We start from the raw sequence: 13,604 nt of genomic DNA, 5'->3' as shown, positions 1-13,604 counted from the left end.
ATTTCTAATTAACTGAAAATTTATTAGTAACAACTGTTTGTTTTAAAACTGTGTAGTGATCTCTGAAACTTGTGTAGTGAATCACAATGTTCACTGTAGGAAAGCCCTACAGAGTTTTATGTATAGCTCAAATGACTTTTAATTTTTCCCAATAAGCATATCAATCTAAAACAATATAGTGACTAATTTAGTCATCATTAAATAATATATAAGTACACATTATTACCATGCTTAATCATGAATGGAATACACTGTCGATTTTCTTATAATTTCTTCATAAAAAAAATTAAAAAAATTACAAAACTAAATATTTCTCAATGTCACTTTATATAACACAAATTTCCAAGATGAGTACAATTCAAATTGAAAGTTCTTTGGTAAAAACTGCTTCTTAAAACTTTCCAATGGAAGTCTTCTGGCAATACTAATAGTTTATTACAGGCAATACTGATCGAGATTAGACTTTCTTAACATGTCGAAACCAGATGAGGCTGCTTAACCAGACAATACATTTGTTGTGACCTTTGTGTGTCATATTATTGGTACTATGTACCGTTACTTTGATTGTGTCAACCTCACTCAACATCTTTATGTATCCTAACTGCATATCACAGAAGCACTTCAGTCCCTTAGTATTGCCTCAAATAATCTCACAGTATCTTTTCTTGACCAATGTAAAACTTCACCGGACAAATAATCAAGTCACCTTTTCATGGCCAATAAGATGCTCTATCAATAATCTTTTTAGCACCAATGTGATGCTTCATCAAGTCATCTTTTCATGACCAATGTGATGTTTCATCAAGTCATCTTTATATGATCATTGTGATGCACCATCAAGTCATCTTTTCATGACCAATGTGATGCACCATCAGCCATCTTTTTATCACCATTGTGATGCACCATCAAATCACTTTTTCATGATGATTTCACTTGAACTGCTGTAGTATCATTAGCAGTCAATATCTTATTTCAGCATCATCTTTTCAATTCATATTTTGTTATTTCAGCATAATCTTTTCAAGAAAAATCTCTTTACTCTGACCTTCTTCATAAATTCCTCTTACATGTCGACCGATTTAAAACTTGGATCTCTTCATCAATTCATTGCTTTAATTGGACTCTTCAGCATCTTTATCCTGCAACGTTTCTCAAAATGATCACAGCACCATTAGCAATTCATTGCTCAACATATTTAAAATTTTGGCAGGATCACATTTCAGCATGTTCCGCAATTTATTAATATATTCTGACACATCTCAAATCTGCAGCACCATCAACAATCAATACTGATGTATCACAAACTTTGTCACTATCAGACTTCAGCATCTTCAGCAATTCACTGCTTTACACTGACACCTCACAACTGTCTGCAGGACCATCAACAATCCGGTGCTCGATCCTGATGTATTTCAAACTCTGGCACCATCAAACTTCAGCATCTTCAGCAATTCACTGCTTTATACTGACACACTTCTCATATGTCTGCAAGCATCATCTGCAATTCAATGCTTAACACTGACATATTTTAAATTCCCAGCAGCACCTTCTTCACGACTTCATGCTGACTTATCCCAAAGATCAGTCAGTGCATTCCGTAGTCATCTTTTCATGATGACCGCACTCTTCAGTTTCTTCTTCCCAGACAGCTTCCTCCTCAGCTCCTCCCTCTGGGTCTCCTGTTCCTTCTCCTCCTTCTCCTTCATGTGCTTTAAGATTTTGTCCCTCAGATCTTTCTCCTGCTGGGCCAGCTGTTCCTTCTTCATCCTTTTGGCCTCTGCTTTTAGCATCTCCTCTTCAAGCTTTCGTTTCCGGTCATATTCAATTTGCCGCAGCTTCTCTCGTTCCAACTCTTTTTCCCATTCCACCAAATCTTCTTTTAACTTATCTTCCTAAAATACACAAATATTATCTCTATATATTAAAGGGACATACCCTAGTTTTTAAACACTAAGGCATTTTTTTTTTACTATTATAGCCGTTTTTGATAACTGAAATCATACTTCACTTAGATTTTATGGTTTAGATTATCAATTTCCGATTTTTCCGTGTTTTTGGCCATCCTGGTGTTTTTAATATCACAAAATGCATTTATCATATTTTTAAAAATGCACAAACGTCTGAGAAGTAACAGTTATGGAGTCGAGTTTTAGTCTATTTTTAGAAGGTATTTCACCATTTCAAAGTCATAGACTCGTGTTTCACTCGATTTTAACTTTATCCAAATGTGTTACAAATTTGTAGATTAAATAAACTTAAGTGTTAATTTTCACGGGTTGAAACTAGGGTCTGTTCCTTTAAAGCAGCGATATGTTCTGAACAATTATAATTAGATATCAAAGTGTTAAGTGATGTACTTGCAATTCTGACAAATAGTCATCATACTAAATTAATGTAAACCAGAATAATATTTTTTAAGTTCCAGCAATTATAAAACAATTTTCCGAGAACCCTTTGTGACCCACCTATCACATGCCACTAAGCAATCCAATAGATCTACCAAATATTGACCCACTACAAATACATAACACTGAACTGCATCACAGTCAAATGGAGTGTTGGGGAACTCTATAAATTGACTGTTAAATCATTTTAAACCTGAGTTGGGGAACAAGCAATAGATACGACCCACTATCCACACTCCCCACCACTGATCCTTGGTATAAAGTATTTAAATAACTGGGGAAAAAAACCCCGACAGATGATTTTGAAAAGGCTGATAAAGAAAGCCACAAACTTTTATCCTGTTAAAGAGTTCCGACAGGAGTCTCAGTGATTCCAACTTCCTCTGAGCTACCAACAGTCGTCTCTCCTCCATGGCAATCTTCAACCGAATCTTCTCTTCCTCTTCCCTTCTTTTTCTCTCCAGCCTTTTCTGCTGTCTAATAGCTTCCCTCTCCTTCCTTCGGTCAATTTTCCTCTGGATTTTCTCCTGTCGTTTTCTCTCCTTGTCACGCTCTTCTTCAAGTTTTCTTTGTCTAAAATAAAAAAATAAAAAAATGGACACAATGCTTGTCACACAAATTAAAACTTGGATCTCCTGTTCCAGTCAGTGCTGAATGACTGGTATATGACAGGCTGTGGTATGTGCTGTCCTATCTGTGGAAAAGTGCATATAAAAGATTACTTGCTGCTAATGGAAAAATGTAGCAGGTTTTCTCAGAAGACTACAATGATTAATAAATCAATGTGCTCTAATGTGTCATTAAACAAAACAAACTTTAGTTTTTCTTCAGCTAAAGGCAAAATTATGCAGCATTTAACAAAAGCAAAATAAACATATTTCTAAATCATACAGATATCTTACAGAATTAGGACAAAACTATGAATACTAGATGACTAAAAATGGAAATTAAATGTTTGTTTTTTTAAATTCATAGTTTACTTCCATATATCAAATAATCTTTTTACAACTTGAAGAGATGATGCCACACAAAGCTAAAAATACATTTATTTTATAAGTCTTGACAGAAAACATGGTAATTCTTGTGATAATCATCAGGAGGTTTGATCCTACAGACATGTCACATACACCAACTATGACTTTAAAACAATAAGGTGCTATGTTTCAAGAAAATACTCTCAAAAATATCTAAAGAATGAAATGTGATTAGATCAAAGCTAGACTTTAAGTCAAAATATTTTTTTCTTTTTCTCAATTCAACAACTTGTTTATTTTGAAATCAAGTTAAAAACTATAACTCGGTTGAAGAATATATATGCAAGCTTTTTGTTTATTTTAAAGCAAGAATATTTCTACAGGGCTAGCTCTGAGTCGGCAGAAAATTTCGCCAAATTATCTATTAAACTTCCAAACTGTATTTTAACCAAATATAAATTAATACATGAAATTATTTTGGCAAATGAAAATAAAATTTGCCAATTGTTTCTAAAATTCGCAAACTGGCGAATTTGGCGAGTGCCAGAGCTAGCCCATTTCTAACTTTCATTCATTTTCGTTTAACTTTAAAAGGACAGACCTTAGTTTCGACCCGTGAAAATTAACACTAAGTTTAGTTAATCTACAAACATGTAACACATTTGGATAAAGATACAATTGAGTGAAACATGTGTCTGTGACTTTAAAATGGTGGAATACCCTCTAAAAATAGACTAAAACTCGACTCCATAACTGTTACTTCTCAGATGCAAGTGCATTTTTAAAAATATGAGAAATGCATTTTGTAAGAAACAACTACCTGTCTTCTTCCTTTTTCCTTTCTTCCTCTTCTTTAAGCTTCTTTGCTTTTTCTTCTCTTTCTCGTTCAAGTGCTTCCAACTTTTCACGCTCAAGACGCCGTTTTCGAATATTTTTATCACTCAAATGCTTTGTCTTGTCAAAGTCAACCTAAAGAAGTTAAACCAAGGACATTAAACACTATTCAGTCAGAATAATAATAGATATATTTACAAAGAAGTTTGTTTTGTTTTGTTCAACGACACCACTAAAGCAAACTGATTTATTAATCATTGGTTATTGCATATCAAACATATGGTCATTTTAACACAGTCACAGAAAGCAAACCTGCTACATTTTTCCATTAGTAGCAAGGGATCTTTTTATATGGATCATCCCATAGACAGGTTAGCACATACCATGGCCTTTGATATACCAGTCTGGAATGAGAAATAGCCCAATTGGCCCACCGATGGGGATTGATCCCAAACTAAACGTGCATCAAGCGAGCGCTTTAACACTGGGCTACATCCTGCCCCAATATTTACACAGAGGCATACTGATAATTGTATATATTTGAGTAATAGTACATAATAATGATTATACACGTAAATCTAAAATACGATTTGCTAACATCTACACTATCAACACAACTGTTAGCACTTGAAATTCGCGATGGCAAGTAGCAGGAAACTACAAAATGTTGTTTCCAAAACTGATCTGCAATGACATTTTTATCCATATCAGGTCTTTACTTTATTATCTGCACTAAATTGTTGTCACAAGATGATCTGAATTTTAAAAGTTTAACCTTCTGACTACTGCAGGCGAGATATCTCGCCCGACGTCACGTCAGTCGATATACTGTACACTGTATACAGTGCATTCCCCAATTCATATTTCCCGCCGTTTTGCACACGACACTCACCGGAAACGGAAATATAATTAAAGAAAAAAGATTTTTTTTTCAAAATGGTGGTTTTTGTTTTGATTTTTTCAATTGAAAATACCTTGAAATTTTGAGTTCAAAAAGTGGTTTTCGGCAAGTATTTTCGCTTTACAACAATGGCGGCACGTCGCGGTAATTTTCAGGGATCGATAGCTGATTGTAACAGCTAATTTGATAATAAATTTGATCGTTTTACCAACAACGAAAATTACCAAATATTGCAATATGAATCGTAGTTCGGGTTTAAAAAAAAATTCTGGTCAGAAAACCACTGTTATCGGGAATAATGGACATAAATACTGGACAGCTGGCCACAAATGCCCGTAAGTAAACGCAACTTTTTCGATTTTTTGCCTAATTTTAATCACCATTAGCCGATCTAAAATAATAAAAAATACAAAAAAAGACACGAAAATAATACTTACCAATTCATATATGAACTTTATTTCATGTATTTATCAAACATTTAAGTGAATATATGTGAGTAAAAATTATAAACTTGTACCCACTCAACGTGGTTTTTGTTAAAAATTAATCCAGTAGTCTAAAGGTTAATAAGCACCAGGCCTGGAGCAGCGCTTACCTTGATGTTAGTAGTGTAGGCCTTGTCGTCCTTCTCATCTTTGTACATGAGTTTCATCCCTCTTAAGGCATCCATCGACTTAACGAAGCTGATGTACTCCTTGAACTGCACGAAAGCATCGAACGTCAAGTCCTGTCCGTAACTGAACGTCTGAATTGTGCCCAGCTTGGAGGCCGCAATGATCTCCTTCCTGTATGGGTCGAGCATAGGAATATCGACACAGCGGACCTCACCAAACACGTCAAACACCCGCCGCAGAATCTGCTCGCTCGGAATGTCCTTCTTCTTGTCTTTGCGACTGGCAAACCAGCGAGTGGGCAGCTCTTTCAGGTGAATCGTGTCGGGTCTCTCGCCGGACTTCATTTCATTCATGTTCTTGGCATCGCGGAAATACGAATCCCAGTCGTGTCGGGAAGGGAAGTTGATCTTCGCCTCGGCTGCCCGCACTTTGAGACTTTCGGTGAAGCCACACAGCTTGATTGTCTTGCCATCGAGCTTCGCGATCAGAAGTTTAATCTTGCCCTTGTTCTCGATCTCTCCCTCCAGGCGGATAAACTCCAGCGTGCTCTTCACAATTTTCAGTGTGATGAACTCCTCGGGTCTGATCATGTGCTTGACTTTCTCCATCACCTCCCAGTTTGATATCGTCTTCCCGGGGGCCTTCAACTGTGGAAGCTGAACGCAGACGTTGAGTTTGGCTATGGGTTTCAAGCAGAGACCTGCTGGGGTGAAAAATTCTACTGCTTCCGAAGTATCACCGCAGACTGTTGTGGTGGACATGGCTTCCAAAATTAAAAACAAGTCTACAAGAAAAAAATAAGAAGATATAAAACAAAACCTAGCTGTAAAAAAAGAAGTTATCTAGGCCATGCAAAATAAAACATAAAATTTACTTAATTGTCTTAAATATTATGTATTTAATAATCAATTATTTATTATTAATTATTATTTGAGATTCTAAATAGGATTTGTGACAGCTTAAATATTAAAACGCACAGCTGTCAATAACTGTGACACAGTACATGCCACTTGTACCAAGCAAAAGCTCCATCAGATGAAGACAAATATGGGTGCTCTAATTGTAAATGTTATCTATAATATGAATTAGAACAGGTTTGAACAATTTTGGGCAACTTATCTATATGTTAACATCCACATAGCAGTCATAAATTAAAATTAATAAGTACATACAACCACTTAAAAAACATAGTCGGTGAGCTGCTGAGCATTAATTTTGTGTACTCTTCTGCCTATGTAAAAAGGTCCCATCCATGATTCTTTTCACACTAATCTATGTATATATTCAAGTTGCTATCCACTGCCATTTTTAACTTCACTCTTCAAGAAATAAGGTCACTCCAATTTTATGTTGGTTTACAGGAATCTTGTTTTTGAAAAGCAGGACAAAGAATGGAATAAAAAAAAGAACCCAAGAGGATGAACTTTCAATTCTTGTTGTTAAATATCGATTATATACTTTCTGAAATGTCTTAAATAAACAAATTTTTAAAGTTCACAGTTTATTGTAACTGTAAGCATGAAATACATGCATGTCAATAATGCCAGAAAATACTAATTAACATTACGACATATTATCAACTATTTAATAATAGCATGTTTTTAATGAAACATACAATTTTCGTTTAATTTGTTTTACCTGTTCAAAGTAGTATTTTATATCGAAATATTATGATTAGAACTGAGTGTAAAATTCTGAATTTTTCCGACTATACGCTGAAATGGGTGAAGCATTACGAAAAGTACCGATTAATGTTAACTTCTCCCCTTTCATCTGGGAAGGGAGAAGTGACGACTTCTCCTACTTTTTTGATTCTAGATTAGGGCCTGGCTTAAGTAATAATGGTGGTAACAGGTTGTTTTGCCCGTATTCATTACTAGTTCACCCGAGTTGTTTTGCCCAGGGTTGATTCGTATCTCTAACTGAGTCATTTTGCCCAATGTTTCGTTTTGCCCTAATTTTCATTCATTGATGTATCCTATATCCATTGATTTTATAGATTTCACACATTGCAGTCAATATAACAAGGCTTTATTGTTCTGAGGGTGTTTATATTTACAGATAAAAATAATGTTGTAATTTTCTTTACTTCCAATATCATTTACTCAAGACATATGCACAAAATATGTGCAGGCCTTAAAAATATACAGACAATATATTCACAACTTTAATAATTTAATTTATGAACAATAAACACTGCATACTATTGATGTGCTGTGGTTTCTCTTATTAAATACACTACATACAATGATTTTGCCCAGCTTCAACCAGCTGAGGTTCAAACGGCAAATATGGTATGTTGATTTTGGCCAGCTTCAGCTGACAGAAAGTAAACAGCTGGTAAAGCATTAATATCCGAAACGACTCGGTGCAAATGAGATTTAGGGCAAACCAACCCTGGGTGAACAGGACAAAGGGTGAAACTATGCAGGGTTCAAAATGGTTTCATGACGAAACGACCGGAATCATAATGATTGTATGTACAAATTACAATGATAACTATTCTTCAAACAGGCTCCTGAAAGCTAAAACGGCACTACTACCAAAACAGAACCATTTTCGTTGGCAAAAACAGAACCAATTTGGCTATAATGGCACCTCAATGATTCTATGATCAACATATATCTTTACAAATTACATCCTTCACTGGAGAAATGTTGGTTTATATATTCTAATTCATGTTTGGATATCCGTATCTGCCAAGGAATAAACTTAAGATTTTAGCATAACATTCTACTTGAAGAATTCTTTGACACAATATTTATTGTATGTGTACACCAGTTTGGATTCACAAAATGGAGCATTTGGTATAAATACAATATTCTTTAAATTGGTGGATTATCAATAATTCATTGTTTGGTCAAAACATATAAGCATAGAATTAATTGATAATAGTATTTTTTTTATCTACATAAATCCACGTTAAATATTCGAACATGCTCCCCCGAATGTCCAGTTTCTCTGTTTCTGATTCTTAATGGTGAGGGCAAAAATATCGAAAATAAAAGTAATTTCTTTTAGGTACATGTGCATTATCTAGTCAGTTTTGCCAATTTCTTTATATAGAGAGATTTAATACATTTTTAATCTTTACTCAATTTAACCTGCCATCTTGAATGTCACGTCCTGGCTCAAAGTTTGAGGTGGTTATTTTAATCATTTAATACAACCAGTCATCATTATACCTTTTATTTATACTTGGAACATTGAGGAGGAGGAGGATTAAAAAGGATTTTTATTTCTGAAAAATAGCTTTTAAATAAAACTAACTTTTATATGTCAAATCAGCCAGGACATGACATTATATATTTTGAAAAATAATTTAATATACTAATTATGATATGAAAGAAGGCAAAGTAGTATTTTCATATGTAGTATATTTTAGATGTGATGTCCTGATACCTAATTTTTAAATTTGACATAACAGTAATGAAATATTACCAAAAAAACAAATGTCACGTCCTGGCTTACAAAAATTCTTTTTTCAAATAAATCCGTCATTAAAACATAAGTAAATTGGCAATAAAAGTATATTTGTATGTGCTTACGGGTGTTAACTTTAAGTTATAATAAAAACTTAGTTTAAAGGAAGGGACAATTAAGGCATTTGGCCTGGTATGCATATTCAACGATATATAATGCACATTATTGCTTAATATCAACAAGTATAATCGTATAGTTAATTAATAAAACAGTTAAATGTGACGGCTATTATATATAACTGGCGCAGCCATTTTGTACCATCTCAGTGAGTACGCCCTCTGGCGAGCTGGTGGTTACGTAATACTTAACGCGTAACGTCAGGAATAAGCCTTAGAACTAGAGAAACACAATTTACCTGGTTTTTGCTGGATGATAAATACATGTAGTCATACATTGCAATGTTCTGTAATAATACACCTCCCAGTAAGCCAGCAATAAGTATATCCAGCACTACATATATATTATTTTTTAATACAAAATAAAATACCATTGTTATAGTGTTGAAATAATTAACCATGTTTTGTCCATGCATTAACCTATGTACTAAAATGATACATGGAGTGTTTTCTTAGTTAATTGGTCTATGCTGTTAGTTGCTTCTATCCGTGATTCCTGATTGGCAGGTGTGTACTTGATTGGTAACCAGACGAGCGAATTAATTGACACTGTCTAGACACAAAAATACATACTGGTATTGTGGAATATTACCTGTTACCCCTAAAATGGTAATGGACATGGTTTATTACTGTAAATAGTTCTGTAAAACTATTAAGTAGACGTTTCCATCTAAAACCACAGAACTGACCAATTATGTAGTCCCAAAGAAAAGAAAATTATCACTTGGGTATCGTGGGTTGTCATTTTTGCTCCAACGTAGCATATCAATAGGCCTAATAGTGTACATTTTTCCTTTGGATTATCGAGAGAAAAATACTATAACCCAATTTTGTTCCGTTAATGCAACTTGAAATATATTTAGTTAAATAGTTTATTATATTATTACGTCATTTATGCTGTTTTACAAGTCAGGTTGATCAAAGAGAAGCGCCGTGTCGAAAATTACTGCTTTTGTTTACATTGTACATACAGGAGATGGTCAGGAGCTGACATCACTTCGCCACAAGCTATCCCACCGGACGTCACAAAAACAAAACAAAATGGCTGCCCCCAGTTAGCAGGAATAATCATGTTTTTTTATTAACTCTAAAATTACGCGTTTTTCATTTGCTAAAGTGTCAGTATGTGTTGGTGGTCCGGGTATGCATCTTTCCAACACATAAGGCTCTTGTTTGAGTTGACCCTACCTTTAACAGATAATTTTGAAATTTCCACACCCATGGACCAAATACTATAGAATGGCCTTTTTTTTTTTAAATAGGACCTAACAGTTGAAAGATTGTTGCATTGTGTTATGCCTGGTCCGAACATCCATTCCGTTACTGAGATACTTAGACTGTCCCATCCTCCTACAAATACGTTTTTTTTAAATAAGTTTACAAAGTCAAAGCATTTTATTTATTTTGTTTGTTCATAAAACACAAGAAAAACTATACATAAAAGGCGCCTAAAAATAATAACTGTTATTGAACTTGGTAAATTACATTACTTGGCACTTTTTTCAGTCAGGCTGGTCTAAATAGGAAATTTAAACATAATATTAACTGAATACATTGAACTATTTATAATTTAAAGCCTTGTAGGAAAGGTTAGTAAATGGGGGGCCTAATGCCTCCTATCTGGTATACGTTCAAACAGGCGAGCACCCAAAGTACACATCTATATCATCATTCACAACTTTTAATGATTCTTGTTCCGTTTTAGCCATACATTTTAAAATATTTGGTGCCGTTTCAGCCAACACTAGGTTCCATTTTGTCCATAGATTTTGGTGCCGTTTTAGCCAATGCTAGGTTCCGTTTTGTCTAATTTGGTTCCATTTTCATTTGGAGCTGTTTTGGCACTGTGCTGTTTTTGCTAGAATCCCTTCAAACATGCATCCACTTAGTTTCAAGAAATGAAGTAAAAGGTGGAAGGATGTTATGCAATCTAATGTCATGACTTGACCTAACATTACATCAGCCTTACATATATGTGACTTATGTCAAAATCAGCTTCCACATCCTCTTGAAGAATATTCGATAAAAAAAACTAAATGGCATCCGGAAAAACATGTGAGTGCATTTTGTCAGCTTTAAATTAAGGAATGCTTAAGTAAGGCGTCTGGACTGGTATGCACATTCAACGATATATAATGCATATTATTGCTTAATATCAACAAGTATATTATTATACTAATATACTATATATTATTATTATTATATATTATAAAAATACTACAACCCCATTTCGTTCTGTTAATGCAACTTGAAATATATTTAGTTAAAGGGAGGGTAAACTCAAATAAGAGCCTTATGTGTTGGAAAGATGCATACCCGAACCACCAACACATACTGACATTTTAACAAGTGAAAAACATGTAATTTTAGAATTAATACAAAACCATCATCATTCCTTCTAACTGGGGGCAGTCATTTTGTTTCGTTTTTGTGACATCCAGTGATATAGCTTGGGGCGAAGTGACGTCAGCTCCGTCCAACCCCCCTTAAGCACAGTTTCAACAGATGCTCTAATTTACGACAAGGCGCTTCGCTTTCATCAACCTGACATGTAAAACAACATAAATGACTTGATAGTATAATAAACTATTTAACTAAATATATTTCAATTTACATCAATAGAACGAAATGGAGTTATAGTATTTTTCTCTTTAAAACAATCCAAAGAAAAAATGCTTATTTTAGGCCTATTGGTAGGGTACGTTCGAGCAAAAACGACCACTCACGATAACCAAGTGATAATTTTCTTTTCTTTGGGACTACGTAATTGGTCAGTTTTGTGATTTTAGATGGGAAAGTCTACTTAATCAAGGGTTTTACAGAATAACTTACAGTAATAAAGTGATAATGTCCATTACGATTTGAGGGGCATCCACGTGGCTAACAGACAGTACCATGTGATCTTAATAAAAAAAGGCACCGTCTTTTTAGTATGTCTAGACACAGTGTCTGGGGACCGCCTAAATATACACCTGCCAATCAGGAACCACAGGTACAGGCCATGGAAAGAAAAGACCAATTAACCAAGAACACACTCCGATTATTATTTCAGTATGTGGGTTAATTTATGTACAAAACAAGTATATATTATTTTTCAATACAAAATAAGCCACCATTGTCAAAGTGTTGAAATAACTGTATTATGTTGCCGGCTTACTGGGATGGATATTATTACAGAACACTGCAATGCATCTGCAAAAAATCAGGTATGTTTTGTTTCTTCAGTTCGAAGACCAATTCCTGACGTGACACGTTAGGTATTACGTAACCACCAGCTCGCCAGAGGGCGTGTTCACTGGGATGGTACAAAATGGCTGCGCCCATTATATATAATAGCTGTCACATTTCAGCATTTTATTAATTAACAATACGATTATACTTGTTGATATTAAACAATAATGTGCCTTATATATCGTTGAATATGCATACCAGGCCAAATGCCGTAATTGTCCCTTCCTTTAAATAGTTTATTATATGATCATGTCATTTATGTTGTTTTACAAGTCAGGTTGATCAAAGCGCCTTGTCGTATATTACTGCTTTTGTTTACACTGTGCATACAGAAGTTGGTCTGAGCTGACATCACTTTGCCCAAAGCTACAGTACCAGATGCCTCGAAATTAAAAGAAAATGGCTGCCCCCAGTTAGAAGGAATAATCACAGTTTTTTATTAACTCTAAAATAACATGTGTTTTCGTTTTTTAAAGTGTCAGTATGTGTTGGTATGTATCTTTCCAACACATAAGGCTCATGTTTGAGTTTACTCTCCCTTTAAGAGTTAGGAGATCTCAGCGAAGTTGATCAATATACTTATAGGTGACATAGAATTATATTATTTTAACGATTTGTTATTGAATAAACTGTGGACAAAATCCAATAGTAGACAATGGCATACGAGTAATATAACGTAGTTGTTAACAACATAACCGTGGTTCAGACTGTAGATCACACAATGTGACTGTCGAAAATAACAGAACATCGACATCTGATTTCGTTATGATATTATTTGCTTAAAACATCTTAAATAAATCAATAAAAGTAACATTGCAAAAGGTTAATTTACGTGAAAGTGTAAATTTGACAAAGGAAGAACAGTATCTGATTGTGAGCTATATTATTTTGAAAGAAATTGTAATCATACTAGCCAAAATATATAACGTTCCAAAATTGTCAAACACCAGCCGCCATATTTCTTTTTCTTTTTAGGCCAAACCAGTGCACAATTTCCGGTTTAATATTTGTGTTAAAAATTAAACTAATTGCCTATTTAAATTAAG

At 34.3% G+C, this 13,604-nt stretch overlaps 1 protein-coding gene across 2 annotated transcripts; it reads right to left on the bottom strand.

Moving 5' to 3' along the window:
• Positions 1-310: 310 nt before the first annotated feature.
• On the bottom strand, positions 311-13,520 carry LOC121376418 (A-kinase anchor protein 17A-like). 2 transcript variants are annotated; one of them, XM_041504280.1, is made up of 5 exons: positions 13,473-13,520; positions 5,710-6,512; positions 4,200-4,348; positions 2,738-2,978; positions 311-1,892 (listed from the first exon to the last, which is right to left on the bottom strand). In XM_041504280.1, exons 2-5 carry the CDS (start codon positions 6,487-6,489, stop codon positions 1,602-1,604), a joined length of 1,461 nt encoding a protein of 486 aa, XP_041360214.1. In that variant the 5' UTR covers positions 6,490-6,512; positions 13,473-13,520; the 3' UTR covers positions 311-1,601. The 2 variants fall into 2 exon arrangements, with proteins under 2 accessions (XP_041360214.1, XP_041360215.1); XM_041504281.1 differs by having other exon boundaries at positions 13,469-13,514.
• Between the last annotated feature and the right edge of the window lie 84 nt (positions 13,521-13,604).

The sequence above is a fragment of the Gigantopelta aegis genome, chromosome 6, assembly GCF_016097555.1.
Source record: "Gigantopelta aegis isolate Gae_Host chromosome 6, Gae_host_genome, whole genome shotgun sequence".
NCBI lineage: Eukaryota > Metazoa > Mollusca > Gastropoda > Neomphalida > Peltospiridae > Gigantopelta > Gigantopelta aegis.
The sequence above is the reverse complement of the archived record's forward strand: the minus strand, read 5'-3'. Positions and strand labels throughout refer to the sequence as shown.